This window comes from Garra rufa, chromosome 24 (genome assembly GCF_049309525.1).
Source record: "Garra rufa chromosome 24, GarRuf1.0, whole genome shotgun sequence".
Classification (NCBI taxonomy): domain Eukaryota; kingdom Metazoa; phylum Chordata; class Actinopteri; order Cypriniformes; family Cyprinidae; genus Garra; species Garra rufa.
In genome coordinates, this window is record NC_133384.1 from 13,226,757 (window position 1) to 13,249,089 (window position 22,333).

Genomic DNA, 22,333 nt, shown 5'->3' on the forward strand with positions numbered 1-22,333 from the left:
CATGACCTGACACTCATTTTCTGGTTCTTGCCTAAAAAGACTGGTATATAATGCGCATTGTTAACAGATTACACTAACAGTTTGGTCAACCTCTGCCTATGGAGAGAGAAAAAAAAAAGTTTTCAAAAGCATCCCCCCTCTGTTTGTTTCACAAATCGCACCCTGTGTGTGTGTGTGTGTGTATATATATATATATATATATATATATATATATACACACATACACATACACATACACACACACACACACACACACACACACACACACACACACACACACACACACACACACACACACACACACACACACAACACACCACACACACACACACACACACACACACACATATGTTGGGTTTACATGTTTTATGGGGACATTCCAATGAGTCAAAAAAACTCATTGTGCATGATTTATAAGCCTGTTTCCTCATGGGGACCTGAGAAATGTCCCACAAGGTCAAAATCTACTGGCATTCCTATCCTTGTGGGGACATTTGGTCCCCACAACGTGATGAATACCAGGTACACACACACACACACACACACACACACACACACACACACACACACACACACACACACACACACACACACACACACACACACACACAGGTGCATCGCAATAAATTAGAATGTTGTGAAAAAGTTCATTTATATCAGTAATACAAGTCAAATTGTGCAACTTGTGTATTAAATAAATTCAATGCACACAGACTGAAGAAGTTTAAGTCTCTGGTTCTTTCAATTTTGATGATTTGGCTCACATTTAATAAAAGCCCACCAATTCTCAACAAATTAGAATACTTCATAAGACCAATAATTTTTTTTTTTTTGTATGTGTGTGAATTGTTGGCCTTCTGGAAATGTTAATTTACTGTATATGTACTCAATACTTGGTACGGGCTCCTATTGCTTTAATTACTGCCTCAATTCAGCGTGGCATGGAGGTGATCAGTCTGTGGCACTGCTGAGGTGGTATGGAAGCCCAGGTTTCTTTGACAGTGGCCTTCAGCTCATCTGCATTTTTTGGTCTCTTGTTTCTCCTCTTGACAATAGCCCATAGATTCTCTAGTACTGGGATTCAGGTCTGGTGAGTTTGCTGTCGGGTCAAGCACACCAACACCATTGTCATTTAACCACCTTTTGGTACTTTTGGCAGTGTGGGCAGGTGCTAAATCCTGCTGGAAAATGAAATCAGCATCTTTAAAAAGCTGGTCAGCAGAAGGAAGCATGAAATGCTCTAAAATTTCTTGGTAAACGGGTGCAGTGACTTTGGTTTTCAAAAAACACAGTGGATCAACACCAGCAGATGACATTGCACCCCAAATCATCACAGACTATAGGAATTTAACACCGGACTTCAAGCAAACTTGGGCTATGAGCTTCTCCACCCTTCCTCGTGACTCTAGGACCTTGGTTTCCAAATAAAATACAAAACTTGCTCTCATCTGAAAAGAGGACTTTGGACCACTGGGCAACAGTTCATTTCTTCTCCTTAGCCCAGGTAAGACGCCTCAGACGTTTTCTGTGGTTCAGAAGTGGCTTAACAAGAGGAATACGACAACTGTAGCCAAATTCCTTGACACGCCATGTGTGGTGGCTCTTGATGCCTTGACCCCAGCCTCAGTCCATTCCTTGTGAAGTTCATCCAAATTCTTGAATCGATTTTGCTTGACAAGCCTCTCAAGGCTGCAGTTCTCTCGGTTGGTTGTGCATCTTTTTCTTCCATACTTTTTCCTTCCGCTCAACTTTCTGTTAACATGCTTGGATACAGCACTCTGTGAACAGCCAGCTTCTTTGGCAATGAATGTTTGTGGTTTACCCTCCTTGTGAAGGGTGTCAATGATTGTCTTCTGGACAACTGTCAGATCAGCAGTCTTCTCCATGATTGTGTAGCCTAGTGAACCAAACTAAGAGACCATTTTAAAGGCTCAGGAAACCTTTGCAGGTGTGAGTTGATTAGCTGATTGGCATGTCACCATATTCTAATTTGTTGAGATAGTAAATTGGTGGGTTTTTGTTAAATGTGAGCCAAAATGATCACAATTAAAAGACTTAAACTGCTTCAGTCTGTGTACATTGAATTTATTTAATACACAAGTTTCACAATCTGAGTTGAATTACTGAAATAAATGAACTTTTCCACGACGTTCTAATTTATTGAGATGCACCTGTATATATAAAGCTGCCTTGCATCACAAGAATAAAATACATTTTTAAAATACATTATAATAAAAAACAACTATTTTAAATCACATAAATGCAGCCTTGGTGAGCATAAGAGATTAATTTGTTAATTTGTATTAATTTGTGCTTATTTATCAGATCATATTCAAAATGAGGAGACGTACGCCCAGGCTTTGGATAAATTTGGCAGTAACTTCATCAGTCGGGATAATCCAGATCTGGGCACAGCCTTCGTTAAGTTCTCCACTCTGACTAAAGAGCTCTCCGCCCTCCTCAAGAACCTGGTGAGTCCTTCATGTAAACAGATCTTCAGGCCAGAACGAATGGACACCGAAGACTGAATGGATTTAAAAGTGTGTCTCTTTTCTAGGATAGAAAGCGATCTGTACAACATCCTTGTGTGTTGTCTGTGTGCACTAGTAAAGTCATGAGTTGAACTGTCAAAACACAGATTGTTTTGGTTTGTGTTGAAGCCCAATGTAAGAACAGATTTAGGGATTTGCAGCATGCAAGATCTCTTTAGAGCGAATCAGGCTCTGTGAAAGGTGTTAAAAAGCTTAAAGTGTGTGTGCTTCTACACAGGTTGTAGAGTTCTTTGCGTTGGTGTTGGAGGCGGACGCATTCAGAGGACAGAAATGTGTGAAAATTGTGTGTCTGGTGGATGTGTGAGTGAGAGGGGCTTTTGTAATCTATCCTGCTCTCTCGTCTTGGCAGAAACGTGGAGATAGAGCCATAAATTCTGAGTGTAGGAGTTGCAGTAGCTACAGCGTGTCTCCTTTTCACCCCTCACACGCACACAAACACACACATTCCTAAATCACTGTGTGAATGCTGGCGAACGCTGTGGAAGGGAAGTCATATCTGTGTGAGCGGAAGCTTACTGCTCCAGCACTACACAGCTGCTCAATACATGCTAAAAAAGTGGAAAATGCCTTATTTAAGTTTTGTTTCACTTTTTAGCAATAAATTAAATAAAAACAATTACTAAATAAATTACTTAAGCAACAGTTCACCCAAAATGAAAATTACTCCATGATTTACTCACCCTAAAGCCATCTATGTGTATGATTTTATTCTTTTAGACAAAGTTATATTAATAAATGTCCTGGCTCCTCAAAGCTTTATAAGTCCAATAAAGTGAATCAATCCATCATAAAAAAGTGTTCAACACAGCACAATAATAAAGGCCTTCTGAAGTGAATCGATGTTTGTGTAACAAAAATATCCATATTTAAAACTTTATAAACTGTAATCTCTAGTTTCTGCTAACTCCCATCTGTAACTGTGACTATGATAAACTTTTGCTCTTAATACATAAAATTATTTTCCTCCAGTATGCTAACATACAGTTGTCTATGTATTTTTTAAGTATTACTGTCATCCTCTCCTGCTGTCAAGAGCATTAACATTTCCCTGATTCATTTCCTCTGGTTCCTGTTTCATCAGTATATTCTCTCCATTTCCACAACATCCTCCTGAGGACCTTAACCTCTCTGGACTGCTGATGGTCTAATATAGACAGATTACACCTGCGCTTGTCTTTCACATAGCAGGCTATCAGCATTCACACTGTGTCTGCTAAGCCATGCAACTATTGGCATTGTGCTGTGTGGCTAATTGGTTTCTTCCTGCGACTAAGGTTTGAAAGACGCGTTCAAGCTCAATATTGTTAAGTCGTTAATAACTTAGCTGTATGAAACGGTGTTAAACTGCAGAATTAATTCTTTTGGTTTTCTGCTATCGCTTCTCTAGCTCTCAAAAGAGGCACTTTGTTGTCTGGCAGTGGTGCTTTTAGACTGTTTTGGCACTAAGCTGAGGTATTTATCACTCTGAAACAAGAGCCTCCATTTAGAGACACTGAAGAATAGTGAGGAAGAGAGGAAGTAGACAGAAATACTATGTTATGATTTGTCTCCCTATCACAACAATTCTTATTTTATGAAAGCTTTACATTTGTACAAATGATGAAGAATTTCAGTGCAGGTTGGTCTTTGTTGCAGCCTTTCCATGTGGCGGTGTATCTTTCAGCATTGGTGTTCATTTGCCATCTGTATTATCAGGCAGAGGAGCCATTCATCACATCAGACATTGGCACACACACACACACACACACACACACACACACACACACACACAAGAAAAAGACTTCAACACATTTATCTAAACACATTTATCTCACTATCTGCACTCTGACCTTTATCACACACACTCAACTGTGTCATTTCTTAGTATTCGGTGCTTCTTATGTAGAAAATCAAACAGTTTTTAAAATAACTTGTGCAGTCATGTTTGGGAGAGGTGAAAAAATATTTTGGTCAAGCTCAAGCAAAAACAAAACATTTATGAAACAAAATCTGTGATCATTTTTTTTTTTAATCATAGCAAGTAGTGTATTTATCACAAAAATAGGATATGCAAGTCTGCCGACATAGTAAAAATAGGTTTCTGTTGTGTTCCATTCATTCATTGTTTTGGTGCCATTTAAAAAGGGCAGTTTCATCCATTTTGTTTACAATGTGCCAGAGTTTTTATTCATATTTTTATTCATGCAGCCAAACTTACCATATATGATTTAAAGAACTGTTTACACATTTTTGCATGGATGAATGATATACTGGAGCAGTCACCATATTATTATTATTAAGACTAGTAGTAGTAGTATTGTAAATCTGATTTGACAGTTTTCTAATTCAATGTTATTTCTATGCTACGTTTCAAAAGTACTAAACGGTTATATCAGTCAATAGTTTATATACACCTTTCAGAATCTGCAAAATGTTAATTATGTTACCAGGAAGGATCATACAAAATGCATGTTATTTTTTTTACTTAGTACTGATCTGAATAAGATATTTCACATAAAAGACTTTAACATATAGTCCACAAGAGAAAATTATAGATACATTTAGTTAAAGTTTTTTTTTTTTTGTAATAGTTGTTCACAAGTTCTTCAGAAAAGTCCTTCAGGTACCACAGATTCTTTTTTTTTTTAGCATTTTTTTTTAGCATTTTTAGCATTTTTGTGTATCTGAACCCTTTCCAACAATGACTGTATGATTTTGAGATCCAACAGAAGATACTTGCATGTCCCCAGAAGACAAAATAAGTTACATTTAATTTACCCGGATCTTCAGATTCCCGCAAGGACTTTTCTGAAGAACAGTGGGCAGTTTAACTGTTCAGGTCAAACAAGGGACTCATGAACTTCTATCAAGTTGTAACAACACAGTATTAAGAATGAAGGGGATGTAAACTTTAAAAAATTTTTGGTCACAGCTGTGGATCATTCAGGTAACAACACAGTAGTAAAAATCAAGTGTATGTAAACTTTTGAACAGGGTCATTTTTTTTAATATATTTTTTTTCTCTTGTGGACTATATGTTAGCATATTTTATGTTAAGTTTCTTATTCAGGACCGTATTAAATGGAAAAATAACATGCATTTTGTATGATCCCTCTTATTTTGGTAAAATGAATAACATTTTGCCGATTCTCCAGGGTGTATGTAAACTTTTGACTTCAACTGTATACTCCATAGGCCTATACATTTATACTCCAAGTCTTGCTTTTTTAATTTTGTTATATTATAAAGTTTTTCTTTACTGTTTGCTGAATACTGTTTTTTTAATTAAAAAACATACAAAGTGGTGTGGATTTGTAATATTGATTATTATAAAGGTTATCGGCTGTAACTATATAATTAATATAATAACTCTTGGATATTGGATAATAATTATTGGATGTCAATATCAGACACATTTCTTAGGGGTACACAAAATATATCAGTAGTTTACCTGCTGTTTCTTTATTTAGCCCCCCCCCCCCCCCCTATTTTCTTTTCAGGTGATGTACATTTCTCTTAAGGTCCTAGCAGACAATGCAGTGTGACATTGGGTCTCATCTTGTCACTTGAGTCCAAACTATCTGGCCTCTTGCTTCTGAAACATTAATGTTGATTAATTTAAAAGATCTGTCCAGGAGTATCGAATGACAATGCAGGTCTGCTCATCCTGATACGGATGTGTCTCCCTCAACGGGATCTTTATGCAGATGGCTGTATTTGATATGTTTTCTCTTATTTCTTCTGTGCTGTGCTTATGCTGTTCCAAGTGTCATGTATCCTATTAACACAGTCTCTGCTCTGTTTCGCCATCTTTTACTGCAGCTCCAGAGTCTGAGTCATAATGTGATCTTCACACTGGACTCCCTGTTGAAAGGCGACCTGAAAGGCGTGAAGGGGGTGAGAAATATTTATCACAATAATGATGTGATGAGGCTGTCACAGTCCTAATGTGCTGTTTACTTTACTGCTTAAAATATATCATCCCTTCACACTGATGCAGGTGGATTAACTCAACTCTGTCTTTGTCATTGGATTTTGGGTGTGACATCTGCTTTGTTGTAAACATGATGGAGTTTAATTACTGCACCTGGCTCATTACACTTTTTCCATTTTTTTTCCCAGGACCTGAAAAAACCCTTTGACAAGGCCTGGAAGGACTACGAAGCCAAGTTGTATGTTTGCTCGTTGTGTGTTAGCTGAGTGTGTCTGTGTACACATTTGTCCATTCATACCAATTACTTTCTGTCTGTGGGCTGTTGCAATTATCAGATGCATTTTGCAGTAATCTAAAAGCATCAATAAAAATCATGAGCAAGATAATTTTCTCCCCCACAGATGTGACATTAATGCGCAATAAATGCTGAAACTCTACAGTATTTGCCATCTCAGATGAGTTTGTTCTAAATATACAAATATTTGAATTGTTTTCTTTTTCCACATTTCTTGCAATCTTTCAGTACAAAGATCGAGAAGGAAAAACGTGAGCATGCCAAGCAGCACGGCATGATCCGAACAGAGATCACTGGTGCTGAGATAGCAGAGGAGATGGAGAAAGAACGGAGGCTTTTCCAACTACAGATGTGTGAGGTCTGTAGTGCACTTGACTTGGTTGGAGAACCTGTTTTTCTCACCAGAAACATGCCATGTTTTCTTTTTTTTTTTTTCTTTGTCTGCATTAAAGAGGTCATATGATGTTGGTAAAAAGAGCATTTTTTGTGTATTTGGTCTAATCTCTAATGTGATGTGTTTATCCAGTTTGAGGTTCAAAAAAACATTAATTTCCACATACTGTAAATTATTGTTGCTCCTCTCTGCCCCGCCTTTCCGAAAAGCTTTGATTTTTACAAAACTCATCGTTGATATAAAAAAAAAAAGAGAGGTGTTCTCTGATTGGCCAGCTGTCGTGATTGACCAAATACCTCAAGCGTGTGAAGGAAATGTTATAGGTTTCTCGTCTATGGTTTCTATGGCTTCGGCCTCTTCAAATTTTTTTTTTTTCTCGGCTTCTGCCTAGATTTCTCATCTATGGTTTCTATGACTTTGGTTTTTCGACTTTTTTTTATTTTTTAATTTTTTCTTTGCTCCTGCCTAGGTTTCTCGTCTATGGTTTCTATGGCTTCGGCCTCTTCAACTTTTTTTTTTTTCATGGCTTCTGCCTAGGTTTCTCATCTATGATTTCTATGGCTTCGGCCTCTTCACCTTTTTTTTCTTCTCGGCTTCTGCCTAGGTTTCTCGTCTATGGTTTCTATGACTTTGGCCTCTTCAACTTTTTTTTTTTTTTCTCGGTTTCTGCCTAGGTTTCTCGTCTATGGTTTCTATGGCTTCGGCCTCTTCAACTTTTTTTTTTTTTCATGGCTTCTGCCTAGGTTTCTCATCTATGATTTCTATGGCTTCGGCCTCTTCACCTTTTTTTTTTTCTCGGCTTCTGCCTAGGTTTCTCGTCTATGGTTTCTATGACTTTGGCCTCTTCAACTTTTTTTTTTTTCTCGGCTTCTGCCTAGGTTTCTCGTCTATGGTTTCTATGGCTTCGGCCTCTTCAACTTTTTTTTTTCTCGGCTTCTGCCTAGGTTTCTCGTCTATGGTTTCTATGACTTTGGCCTCTTCGCTCCTAACCATGTTGTGATGCTGTTTTTCGGCACGACGAGACAGAAACAATAAACCCCATTATAAACAAGACATTTTCAAACTTGCGTTTGAATAGTCATTCGCAAATTCTTTAAATATGAAAACGTGCTTACAGGCCGTTAGTCAGAAGCGCAGACTTTCCTTGCAACATTGGAATTGCCCCACTTTATACCCTTAAGCCTTTGTGTACAGCTGGCATTGTAAGCTGCTCTTCCAGGTTCAGTAAACAGTCCTCCGTGAAATGCGCAGCACCCACTCAAATATTTGCGTTGTACTGTTCCGGAACAGTGTTGTAAATATAACTTAACCACTGATTTCTTGTTGTGTACTCATTTGGAAGGCTAAACAAAGTACTGTCGCTTTTGCAATGAAACACACTGTGTCTCCACAACATGGTGGCTGCAATACTACTACAGCCAGTTAAAGTTACGCCTTCTTTCTTTCCATAACATATGGGCGGTGTTATGCAAATCTACCGACGCTGTGACGTGGACATGTGGGGGCGTGTTTAAACAAGCCGTTTTAGGAAGGCGTGGCTGAGTCTTAACTTTTATAATAAATATCTCTTTGGGTTTGAGACTTAAAGCTTTGCAACTTTACAGATCTTATCTATGCACAAACAGCTTGTAACACTCTAAAGATAAAGGAAAACAAGAAACTGCATCATATGACCCCTTAAATTCATTATGTATTGATAATGATTAAATTATGCAGAATAAACACTTTAACATGTTTTAATTAAACAAATTATTAATTTATATCTACATAAACAGATGATTTTGAATGCTATTAGATACAGATAGTTGTGAAAAATCAGGCTATTCAAGAAACGTAATTTTGGACAAACAGCACATTAAAAGGCCATCGCACACTTGTGTGCTTCTGTAAAGGACATGCTTAAGAAATACTAAGATGATTAAACCCCGTCCAATATTATTAAAATACAGCATATTAAATGGAGAGAGTGAGCCTCTTTAGTATTTCCAAAAGAGAATAGCAAGAAATAAATGTTTTAGTGTATTCAGATTATGCTGATTACATGTACCTTGGAGTATTTCAATAGCTGTGGGGCATTTAAACACCTTTTCCAGATTGACCAGGATTGACCAGAATATGAAGATTATTCTGAAAATGTTATACATGTATATACAAAGTCAGTGAATTTTCTACAAAAAAAAAAAAGAGAGATCTGTACATCATCGATACAGTCATTTTTTTGCAATGGCAAGTGAGTAATTTGTCATTCATCAACATGAGTTTACTTGTGACTTTATCAACAGGTTTTGTTAATGTCATTAACATTCATAAAACAGCAGATGCAGCCAATCAGAGCCCTCTAATGGATCTATGCCAGTTACCCCAGGTTGCTGTCACATCACCAGCTGTTGTGATTGGTACTCCTAATATAAATCAGAATTATCTATTGCTGCCGTCTCAGTGCTAATGGCCTTTTTATCTTACGTCTTGAAAGATTCCCTTAACATTAGAACAGATGGCTCAGATTGTGATAGACATGTTCGTTTTATTGATTCATAATCATCAGTGTTGTCTTTGTTCTTTAGGGAAATTATCTGTGGGTTATTTAACATGTTAATGAATTGTGTTTGTCAATAGGAATTGCATCTTGAATTTATTTCATTCTGCATGAAGCGTTTGTGAAGGGCAGATGTAATGTTAGGTATCTTGGGAAAAAAGGAACTTTGGTTGGACCAAATCACATAACAAAATCTAATATTTAATTTAATTCCCAATTTTTTCTTTAATTAAGCACTAATGTAGAGGAAGCAGTGGTACATTTTCCTGTTTCCTATTTTTCTTTCTTGGTGGATACACATATTTTTTTTTCTCAACAATGCATGTAATTTTAGGTACCAATCTATAGATGAGTGCAATGAATAATTCATTGTGCAGTAAGGTGACTGTTCAGATACAGGAAGCATCAATTGAAATGACAAACTCTAGCGAACACATACATGCATTGTATAAAAACACGAATGCGGCTAACATTATTTATGACACAATCATGGTTCAAAAGTTGTGCACAAATTCTTTCACATTCTAAGAGAAAATGAGAAGATTGTCTGCCATTTTACCCTAAGATATATCAGACATGCCAGGGACCAAAAGGACGCATTAAGTTTCTACACATAGCCAAAATTTGTTAGCTGGCGTGACTTTGCAAGATGTCCTGGAATGTACCCCCCTGGGCTAAACCGGGATTACGATGATGCTTATATGTTCCAAGTTGTGGGCTTGGTTTGTCACTGCGTGTTCTTTTCAGATTTCAGATTTAGAAATATTTAGGCTACATTTAAGTATGTTCTATGGAGGGGACCTGTAATTTTCCCTAGAATGACTACTTCGAATAACTACTTCTTTTAAATAATATTTCAAAGCACATAATATATTTCACAAGCACTGAATATCTTTTGTTATACTGTTACTAAACTGTGTTGTGATCAAAGTCTGTCTGATTCTACAGTACCTGATCAAAGTGAATGAAATAAAGACCAAAAAAGGGGTTGACCTTCTTCAGAACTTGATCAAGTATTACCATGCACAGTGCAAGTAAGTGACATGTTTGCTTTCAGATGTGTTTTTACCTTGAAAGACATTTTCAATATCACTATACTAGATAAATCCGCTTAAATCCAAAAAATCCTTTAAGGTCATGCATCTGTTTAGTTTGTAGAACTGTCAGCATAAATGTGTATTTTAGTGTTAATGGTCGATACTGAAAGTGTTATTGATCCATGTAACCTTGCAAGTGTCACTGGCTTGAAGGTCTGAAAAAGTGATGAGGTGAAAGAAAGAACTGAAAGTGTAGCACTTTTTTCCTTCTTAGTCTCTAAAGGTTAAGGTTATTTTGAGCTTGTGTTGTCTTTGAGCTGTAGATGCATCAGCAGAAACCTGCAAGCTTACCTTGCACTTCAAGGTTTTGATGGGTCATTATTAAGACTTTTTAAAAAAAGATTTTTCTGTTCTATTTTATTTTTTTAGTGTCTTTTCCCGGGTTTAATTTAAAATTAAGTTATTTGAAATTATTATACGGTGAAATGCAAAAACAACTTAACACATGTAAGCTCATGTTCATAAAGTGTGGTGAAAGTTTTATTATTGGATTTGATTTTCATTGGATTCAGTGGTTGTGTTCCTAGTGCATTTTAATTTAATTTGCTAAAATATATGCCAAGGTCACTCAAATGCAGAATCATGCTCAAACCTCATACATAAACATCGGATGTGTCCTGACAGCAGAATGTGTGGCACAGTGTCTGTACCACTGACTCATCCAATTTGACCCTGACATTCTTGGCAGGTTGTTAGTGTTGGCACTATTTTAGTCATCTGCCAGTATTTAAAACTAGACATTTCCACAACAGGTACCCACAAATTGGAATGTTTTGCTTGTTAGTTCAAAGCTTTAGACGCTTCAAAGGTACTTTTGCGACTTAGAGCTGTACTTCAATACATTTAAACAAAAAATGTATAATTAACTCGGGCTCTCCTGTTTGCAGGTTTCTGTGTTGTATAGGCTAAAAGTCTATAATTTTTCTTGACTGTTTTGATTTTTTTTTTTTTGTTTAAATCAGCTTTTTCCAAGACGGCTTGAAGACGGCAGATAAGCTAAAGCAGTACATTGAGAAATTAGCAGCTGATCTTTACAATGTATGTATCTCATTCTTTAACCTATAAATATTTGATTTGGTAAAATTTGGTAGTATGAGGATATCAAAACAGGATTTGTACAAGGTGCTTAAAGTGCTTGAATTACTTGAATTTGACTTGTTGAAATGTAAGGCCTGGAAATCCCTTGAAAATAGCAATTTTCCTGAAGAGGTATTTGAAAAGTGCTTGAATTATTGAAAGACATCTGTGAAATAAGTGTTTAATTTTTAAATCTATTCATGCCAAATTCACGCATTTAAAATAACATTATAAGTTTACTTTTTACGCTCATTTCTGTTAATCATAAAAAAAAATACTAATCTTACTGTTCAGAAGTAAGAACTGTTCTAGTCATAAAACTAGAGCGCTGAGCCACTAGCAGTTCTGAAAATTTGCTTAAAGAGTAAAATGTTTAGCAGAAGACATGAAAAGAGGAACTGATGAACCAAATAATTTGATTAATTTGCGCTGGAACTGCTTCGATAGATTCAACCTCATGACTTCGGTCATTTATTACAAGCAATTCACTAACTAAAGCCAGATCAAATGAAAAAAAAAAAACATTGATTTTTGAATTTCAATATCGCTTGTTTGTTTTTAAAAAGCACGTAGTGATGGGTGAAACACAGCTTTTCGGAACTCCGAATGATTCACTGTTTCGAAGCGCTTCAGTCGGATCACATATCGCAAATCATTTGTTTCAGATCGGGGCTTCAAATTGCGTATCGCAAATCATTTGATTTAGATTGGGACTTCAGAGCGGGTTCGCAAATTATTTGACTTAGATTGGGATTTCAAATCACATATCACAAATCTTTTGCTTTAGAACGAAACTTTGGAGTGTGGATTGTGAATCATTTGATGTAGAAAGGGACTTAGGTGTGGGTTTGCAAATCATTTTATTTAGTTTGGGACTTCTGAGCACGTATGGCGAATCATTTGTTTCCAGGATTTAGGAGCGGTTTTGCGAATCTTTAATTTTGATTTTTTATTTAGAAAAACATCAAACAATTAAGGCAGTCCAGTTATAAAAACAAAAAGAAAGACAGAAAGTTCGAAAGAAGTTTTAGTATATTTTTATCTATTAATCTTTTTTTTATTTGAAAGGTAAGACATTGTTAAGTGAGATCTCTGATTGAAGTCCTTGAAAATGAAGAAATTATTGCTTGAAAAATCCTTAAGTTCTGGAATTTTTATTTTACAGTATCTGTACAAACCCTGTCAAAACCATATTGCGAGGTGAAATATTGCTGTATTTTACAATGATGGGTTTATTTCCTGCATCTCTAATTCTCTGTGTGTACATGTGTGTAACAAGTTTTTTTCACTTTTTGTATGATGTAGATCAAACAAACACAGGATGAAGAGAAAAAGCATCTCACGGCACTTAGGGATCTCATTAAATCCTCTCTACAGTTGGACCAAAAGGAGGTAGGTGTAGAGTGTGGTGTGCCTCAGGGCTCGGTCTTTGGACCAGTGCAAATTCTCAATTAACTGCCCAAACTAGTTTGTGTAAGCCAGTCAAGTGACTTCTTGGGGATTTAATATTTCCAGTGTGTGTTGCAATTACATATTTACCAGATGTAGTAAATATATTTCTTATTTAAAATTCTGTACAAACATAGAATCTAGTTAATCTTTTAATGGCATGACATCATAAAGAAAGAAACCTGAAAAGTTGCAGTACCTCTGTGAATAAACCCTCCCTAATGCTCGACCTGTAAAGGGGAGAGTGTGAGAGGGAGTGCCCAGTGCTGTACCATGCTGGTAGCCAGTATGAAATTGGGCTTGCTGGTAACCAGTGTTGTGCCCCACTGGTTGCTCAGAGAAAAGTTGCTGATACTATCATGTTTAATAAGATAAATAAATTACAATTAATAAGTAGTTAGTCACTGAATATTTGTTTTATGTGCCAAATGCCAACATATTGTCATGACGGCAAACTTGCATTTAATTACAGTAACATGATGGCGTGAAAGTTTGTAAGTTAGTACAAAACATAGTGTAGTGTACCGTAGTGCATTTAAGTGGTTAAACAGAACCAACACACACAGCCTACATTTACCATGCTTTTCACACCCTCTCTTATGTCTTTCTCACGCGCTTCCTGTGTGGATTGAAGTCTAGAAGAGTAAGTGTTCAGCATGTTCAGCATGACATGTGTATGTGATGGAGACATTGTGTGTGTTCACATTAAATAATGTGAACGGTCAGATAAAGAGGATGATTTAAAATCTTAATGTCTTTTGTGAAAATGCTGTGTATATAACTGTTTGGATTGGTGACCTCATATAGCTATTTTAAGCACCATGCGTATGTGTGTTTGTACTCGTGCAGGACTCTCAGAGCAAACAGGGTGGCTACAGTATGCACCAGCTGCAGGGAAACAAAGAGTTTGGCAGTGAGAAGAAAGGCTATCTGTTAAAGAAGAGTGATGGGTACACACACACACACACACACACACACACACACTCATTTAGATCTTTCTGATTGATATAAGTTCTTGCTCTCTGCTAAAAGTAGTGTTATGCAGTATAATTGTTGTGTTGTAGGTTGAGGAAGGTGTGGCAGAGGAGGAAGTGTTCAGTTAAAGGAGGAATTCTAACCATCTCTCATGCCACTGTGAGTACTACTTATTCTGTTCACTATAAACCATGTCATACTTTAATCAGCCTAATAAAACAGGTCTGACATTTACAGTGAAAAGACTTCATTAGCTTTCTGAACTTTGGCAGAATGTCTCCATAACAACTTAGACATCCCACTGTGTCCCTCTTAAAAGCTAGGGCATGGTTTTTCCTTGAAACATTTTTGTTATACTGGTTGAAAGTCTTTTCACATCCAATCTATAATTAATATTATAATATATATGTATGCATGTATAGCAACTAGGACTCTTCTCAGAGCTGGCCTCTTGGCCAAACTGAGCAATTGATGGACCTTGGTTGGATTGGTGACCAAGAAGCTGATGGTCACTCTATTTGAGCTCCATGATCATATATACAGATGGGAGAAACTGACAAAGTGACGAACATCACTGCAACACTCCGCTAATCCAGTCTTTATGGCGTTGTGGACCTAACTTAATCCTCTCCTCAGCGAAGACACTTGAAAACCCACTTAGAATTTGCAACAAAACACCTAAAGAACTCTCAGATTGTGAGAAACAAGATTCTCTGGTCTGATGATGAGCCTCAATTCCAATCATGTATGGAAAAAAGCAAACACTGATCATCACCTGTACACTATCATCATAACAATATGGTGGTAGTAGCCTCATGCTGTGGGGCTGTTTTTCAGTGGAAGGGGCTGAGGGGCTCATCAGAGTAGAAGGAAAGCTCAACAAAGCAAAATATAGAGATAGCCTTAATGAAAATCTAGTCCAGAGCATTTAGAACCTCAGACTGGGCAGGTGGTTTACCTTCTAACAGGACAGTGACCCAAAGCACACAGTAAGAGTGGCTTATAGACAACTCTGTGAATGTCCTTATGGGGCCCAGCCAAAGCCTGGGCTTAAACCCAATCAAACATTTCTGGAGAAACCTGAACATGTCTGCTAGCCCCTATGCAAGCTGACAGAGTTTGATAGGTGAAGAGGTGAGGATAAGAATGGCTGATAATTGCCAAATGCAGATGTGCGAAACCTATCACATCATACCAAAAAGACTTGAGGCTGTAAAGGTGCTTCAACTAAGTGCCACATTAAGGGTATGAATACTTATGCAATTTACTTATTTCAGTTTTTTAATTTTAATAAATTTGCTAAGTTGGCACAAATCTGTTTTGTGCTTTGTCATTTTGGTGTATGGAGTGTAGATTGATGTGGAAAAAGTGGAAAAGTTATTTAAAGCAGTTTAACATAAGGCTGCAACTTAAAAAAAACAAAACATGGAAAAATGAAGGGGTATGAATTCTTTCGCAAGACACTGTAGCTGGTGTGGGAAAAAAATCAGATTCTGTTACAGAAGTTAAAGCCCAAATTTGAAGACTGCCAAAATACATAGAGACAGACAACGGGGTAAAACAAGGGTAAATATTGCCAGTGTTTTTACAAGATGGAGGAATTTGATGAAATGTTTAGGTTTCAATCAGTACAACAAACTTGCAGTTTCTTCTCAATGAGTAAGCTAATCTTCAAGTTAAAAGTGTTCCTAATATATCGGACCCTTTTGAAGTAGTCTGCTTTTGAGATATGCTGTAAGAGCTATGACACACAAAAGGAGTGTTTGCAAACAAAATTATGACTGCTTGAAAACATACTTTATTTGAATCAGATTTTATCAGAGTCTTTTTTCCAGGTTTCTTTCCTCTCCACTCCACAGCCTCGTTTTCTTTCATTTCATATCAGATGTGGCCTGTTAAGGTTCTTACTACTAATTTTGCAGCCAAAAAGGTCCAGTGCCAGTAGTTCAGCACTGCATGAAGCACAGCTCCCACAGAAATCACTTTCAAACTCAAGTCTTGTCCTCACCCTCCACATCATATGTAATCAATTTTCATCTTTTTCCCCCATGATGTCACTTTCCCTCTTGATACCCTCTATCTCACATTTCATCGTCAAACCATATTCATAACAGTCTTGACCAGTTTTATGTAACCAAACATATGTGTTGCATTTTTTAACACCTTTGTTCAATCAGTATCAGCCTGTATGCTCATCACTCTACAACTGGGCCTATATCAGGTTTCTAATAGTTAAATCACAAACTTTGCAAGTTACTGCCAAGTGTTTTGTGAAGATTTTTTGTTAAAAGGAATGTTAATTTAGCTTTAAAAAAAAAAAAAAAATGTGTTTCATATCTCATTCGGTAATGCACTAATGCACTCTGACCCTAAAGCTATTAGAGGTACCTGCGGTTTAAGGCTCTGAAAAAAAATGAGACCAAAGACATCCGTCTGGTGTGTATGTAAACCAGAAAAAACATAGCGCAAGATGGTGTGCAAGAGAACTTTCTGTTCTAAATGTACCCTAGACAGACTGACAAACTTGATTGTAAAATTTCTGTGAACTGTAGACCAGTAATAGGCCTATGCTAAATGGTTGTCTACCACAATAATATATTATCTTTTAATTTGCTTCTTTTTTTGTTTATTGTAAATTTAAAATCACATGTTTTAGCTAGTAAACCTTTTCGACGTGGTTTGGGATGCTATAGAAGGAATATGAAGTAGTCAAGCATTTCTCCTGTTGTCACATTTTGTTTCAGTCAAACAGGCAGCCTGTCAAACTCAACCTGCTCACATGTCAGGTTAAGCCCAGCAGTGAGGACAGGAAGTGCTTCGATCTCATTTCCCGTGAGTCAACAGACACCCACAGGGAGAGCTGCTTTTGTGGGAAACCACATGAGTGATTTAGTAGCTTAGTGTAATGTGTTTGTTTACTTTACCATACTGAACTTTGGAAGAAAATTGTCAAACTTAATTTTAAATAGTTGTTTAATTGCACCATTAATTTGATTTATGACTTTAATACTATCTTCTGGTGTTTAATTAGTGGAAATCACTTCATGTTTATGCAGATGGCTCATATTTTATTTGTCATATGTTTCAGATAACCGCACATATCACTTCCAGGCTGAAGATGAGCAGGAATTTATGATGTAAGATTTTTTTGTGGATTTTTTTACCGCTTTGCATCTGTAAGTCACAAACTTTGTAATCTAACTTCTCTGTAAATGCAGTCGTCTCTAAGAATTTTATATGCTGATTATGGGATCTCCTCTCTGCGGTTTAACAATTATGAACAATTATAGCAATCTGCCTAGCGGTGAAGACAACTTTCCTTTTCTGTGACTAGATTGTACTACTTTTATGAAATACTAGTATCATAAAAAGACTTCGCGATTGTAACTCTCACCTAAAGCGTTTGCTTCATGGGTTTTGTGCGTCTGTGTGGTGAGAAGTCTGTGAAGTGGTGTTCGATTGTTTTAATTTGGCACATACCCATTGAGGTCACTAACACCACAATGACATTTCCCAGACTCCTTTTGACAAACATTCTCACAAAAAAACATCTACCATCTCATAGCGTGTCTAAGTATTTTTAACTACTGGCTTTGCTTCTTACCTACACTGCTGTGAGCTCCCTGCTGTCCATCAGAGAACTCCCTGACTGAGCCATTTAACAGCCATTATAAAGGGCTCTTAAAAGCACAGAGGGTGATCAGAATGAGGCCCTATAACCCATTTATACATCAGTCCTGCAGTCCTTTCACCTCTGCTTTGACTGGAATATCTTTTAAAAGCCAAAAGCTGATTGCAGCATCTAGCTAACAAGGAGGCATGGCATGCTTTTGAGCTCAGTATATCACCCCATTTTTTTTAAAAAGTAAAACACTTTATTTGGCTATAAATGGTAAAGGGACAATAGTAGGAAAATGAAGAAGACGGTCTGAAAGAAAGTCTTGAATGTTGTTTTTTGAGGCACGACACTGGCTGGCTGACGCACTGGTATTTCACAAGTTTTTTTATTTTTTCATGAGACAGCTTGTCAATTTATAAATAGCCCATCTTTGGTTATGCAGCACATCAGTGTCAGTTTTAAAACAATTGACCAATCAGGGGGACTGAGCAGGACAAGTAATTCAAGCTTACAGAGTTTACGGTAGCAACTGTGTACAATTACCTATCAAAATGGTTCCTGTTTGCAGTTTATTTCTTAAAACTGTAAAAAAGATGGAGAATATTTCTTGTGTTTCTGCCTCTACAGATGGATCTCAGTGTTAACTAACAGTAAGGAGGAGGCTCTTAACATGGCCTTCAGAGGAGAGCAGGGTGGAGGAGATGATGGGCTGGAAGATCTTACTAAAGCCATAATAGATGATGTGTTACGCATGCCCGGAAATGAAGTGTGCTGTGATTGTGGGGCTCCAGGTACATATCTATCTATCTGTCTGTTTAAAAAAAAAAAAAAAAAAAAAACTGTCTGCCTGGTAAGGTTTCTCTGCCTCATTTCACCCTCCTCTCAGGTCTCAGTCTGTCCTCTTTTTTTGAATCCCTATTTCTGTTTCTCTCACTCCATTACTAGAGAAATCAGTCTCTCTCCTGATAAAGCAGCAGCAGCTGTGTGAGTGTGAGGATCAGGCAGTCAAAACAGACGAGCGCTGTTACATCACTCTCTTATGTAATTGGCTCATGCAAGCTGTGCTGAAAGTTCTAAGAGGGCGGCTGCTGCTCCAGGGATTATTTGATCAGCCTCTTTTACATTCATTGTTTTCTCTCTCTGCAAGAGGATAGCGATGGGGCCTTTTATACTTGTTTAAATTAATGTAATGTGTAAATGGATGAATGATTTATAAATCGGGGAAATAAGTTTTATACATTGTCAGGTTTATCAGCAAAAATTTTTTGATGCTATATTGTTAGATGGCTATCGTTAATGAGTAGTGCCAAAAGCCCCATTCTAAGGAAATGCAGTTGTGGTCAAAAGTTTACACCCCCCTTTCAGAATCTGCAAAATGTTAATTATTTTACCAAAATAAAAGGGATCATACGAAATGCATGTTATTGTTTTAGTACTGATCTGAATAATATATTTCACATAAAAGATGTTTACATTTAGTCCACAAGAGTTAATAATAGTTGAACTTATAAAAATGACCCCGTTTAAAAGTTTACATCCCCTTGATTCCTAATACTGTGTTCTTACCTGGATGATCCACAGCTGTGGGGTGTTTTTTTTTTTTTAGTGATTGTTCTTAAGTCCCTTGTTTGTCCTTAACAGTTTAACTGCCTGATGTTCTTCAGAAAAAATCCTTCAGGTCCCACAAATTCTTTGGTTTTCCAGCCTTTTTGTGTATTTTAATCCTTTATCCTTTCCAACAACAACTGTATGATTTTGAGCTCCATCTTTTCACACTGAGGACAACTGAGGGACTCATATAAAACTATTACAGAAGACAGAAGGTTCAAATGCTCACTGATGCTCCAGAAGGAAAAACGATGCATTAAGAGCCGGGGGATGAAAAGTTTTGAACAGAATAGAGATGTGTACATTTTTCTTATTTTGCCTAAATATAATTTTTTTATTTAGTACTGCCCTTCAGAGGCTACAGAAGCTAGTTACGTGTTTCCCAGAAGACAAAATAAGTTCTGGACACTAATATTGTTATCTTTATATTTGTTGTTACTGGAGTAAACAGTCCTTTCATTTATATTGCGCATGAGGTGCATTATAGGCTGATTACATTAGATTCAATTTGGATTATATTGGTGTACAACAACTGTTCTGTTGTACAAGTCGCCAACACATTGCTGTGAGGTTACTAAGATGTGCTGTGTAGTCATTAGCAGACTATGATGTTGTTACTAAGGTTTCTACATTAGCACATAGCTGTTTTCAGTTGCTAACATGTTCTACGTGGTTGTTAGCAAACTGCTATGTTAAATGCAATTGCTAATGTGTTCTGTGTGGTTGTTAGCACTAAACACATAGGTGCTTTTATAGGCACATGCTAATGTGTTTAAGGTGGTTGTTAGCATCTTGCTATATTGCTGTGCAGTTGCTAAAGTGTTCTAGGTGGCAAACAAATATTATAGTTTCTATTCTCGTTTCTGTGTTCTGGGTCTTTGTTAGCACATTGCTACTTTGCTATGATGTTGTTAAGGTGTTCTGAGAGGTTGTTAGCACATTGCTACATTTCTTCTGTACAGTTTCTTTGGTTTTCTGGGTGTTGTTAGCACGTTGCTCTGCAGTTGGTCAGGTGTTAAGCGCTGGATCCATTTTTTGCACTAGGTGTAGAAAATAAGTCAAACGAATTCAGGTCACATTATCTGTAGCACAGACTATGTGGCATGAGTATGCTCCTATTTCTTTAAATGAACCATTCTAGTGAACTGATTCATTGATTTTAAGAACTTATAAATGAAGTTTAAGCAGCTTCAGGTGACGCCATGACTGTGTAAAAGGCTTATAGAGCTGTGTTGAGCTGTTATTCAGCTCCTCGGCTGAGAGCTAAACACTAAAGTATGTCAGGGTGCATCACTCCTCACATCAGTGAGTCTGTTTGAAGACAGTTGGTTATATGACACAGTTCTTAAACTGAGAGATACATTTATTTGATGCCGACTGATTGTGTGTCTGTCAGAGAAGAAATAATACACAAAGTACATCTGGGATTTACTGAGCATGCAGAGAAATCTGCAGGAGAAGACCTGTATCTATATTTAGCTGCTGTGTGTATGTGTGTGTCCTCTTATCTTTGTCGGCCTGTCACTGGTTCTGCTCTGGGAACGTCGCTGGTGCTCATGGACTCACAAACACACCTGCTGCCAACATTAACTCACAAACAGATCGTGTAATATTCTCATACAAACACTGATAACATGGCACTCCATTAAATACATACAATTCCATGTTCTAGAACAGTTATAGCAATAGAACGAGGACCCCTTGTGGTAAAAATGTGTTTGTTGCTTTTCCTTGTTTCATGTTTTTTTTTTTTTTTTTATATATGTTCTCAGATCCCAAATGGTTGTCGACTAACCTCGGAATTCTGACATGCATCGAATGTTCAGGCATTCACCGGGAGATGGGCGTCCACATCTCACGTATTCAGTCTATGGAGCTCGACAAACTGGGAACCTCTGAACTCTTGGTGTGTTCAAAGATTCAAACATTTAATTTTCAAACACATAATAGAAAGGGTCTTAAAATAGGATCCCTAGGGTTTGTGTGGCAGTAATCCAGAGGTTTTGCCAATTATTGTTTGATCACAAATTAATTTATATGAAAGAATAAAAAATATAGACAAATTAACTTTACCAAAGCTAAAGAATCTGAAGTTCAGCTATGTTTCATTGTCCTTACTTAATAATAAAGTAAAATTAAATTTGTATGTGCAAGACTCTAATTAATATCCTTTTATTATTAACTGAACTAAAACTTGATTAAAACATTTTTCTGAATTTAAATTAAATAAGGGATAATGTACATCCAGCCACTTCGCGTCGGGCTGCGGATAAGCATGTCAAGCTTTATTCTGTGATAACAACCGGCTCGATTTACACTATCCTACTTATTACACGACCGCTTACCACAGAAGTAAATAATTGTAAACTGAACATTGATCTGAGTTGAAATATTTGAATGCAAAGCTTCCATGAAAAAAGCAGTTTCTAGTAATCGGCAAGTTCAAACTAGATTTTTAAGGGATACGGTGCAGTCATAGCACTTATTACACAATATTTCACCACATTAATAATTATGACGATAAAACAATATTGATTTGATTAAACCGTTTTAAATTCTTACCAGTTTGTTACTTATCTTACAATCTATTACAGTGTGCAAAACAATCGTTAAAGCAGCTGCGTTTGGATGAAACAAGAGTCGGCGATACTAGGATGACATAATAATAGTAATATTTTAAAAAGCCGTTCTCAGAAAGCGTATAGCACCCAGATGAGCCTGTGTTATTAGTTTTTTTTCCGGTTGTTATCAGGGAATAACATACCTTACATTTCCAGTGTGTGTATATATATATATATATATATATATATATATATAT

At 36.9% G+C, this 22,333-nt stretch overlaps 1 protein-coding gene across 1 annotated transcript in view; it reads left to right on the plus strand.

Annotated features, from left to right (window-relative positions):
- The window catches only part of asap1b (ArfGAP with SH3 domain, ankyrin repeat and PH domain 1b), a 54,604-nt gene that overhangs the window by 12,450 nt on the left and 19,821 nt on the right, over positions 1 to 22,333 (plus strand). The window contains exons 2-14 of the mRNA XM_073830541.1: positions 2,326 to 2,471; positions 6,354 to 6,428; positions 6,654 to 6,703; positions 6,989 to 7,118; positions 10,639 to 10,724; positions 11,750 to 11,825; positions 13,170 to 13,256; positions 14,163 to 14,263; positions 14,378 to 14,447; positions 17,033 to 17,120; positions 17,377 to 17,425; positions 18,535 to 18,698; positions 21,288 to 21,421. Of these exons, the coding sequence (XP_073686642.1) occupies positions 2,326 to 2,471; positions 6,354 to 6,428; positions 6,654 to 6,703; positions 6,989 to 7,118; positions 10,639 to 10,724; positions 11,750 to 11,825; positions 13,170 to 13,256; positions 14,163 to 14,263; positions 14,378 to 14,447; positions 17,033 to 17,120; positions 17,377 to 17,425; positions 18,535 to 18,698; positions 21,288 to 21,421 (1,256 nt within the window). The remainder of the gene's footprint in view (positions 1 to 2,325; positions 2,472 to 6,353; positions 6,429 to 6,653; positions 6,704 to 6,988; positions 7,119 to 10,638; positions 10,725 to 11,749; positions 11,826 to 13,169; positions 13,257 to 14,162; positions 14,264 to 14,377; positions 14,448 to 17,032; positions 17,121 to 17,376; positions 17,426 to 18,534; positions 18,699 to 21,287; positions 21,422 to 22,333) is intronic.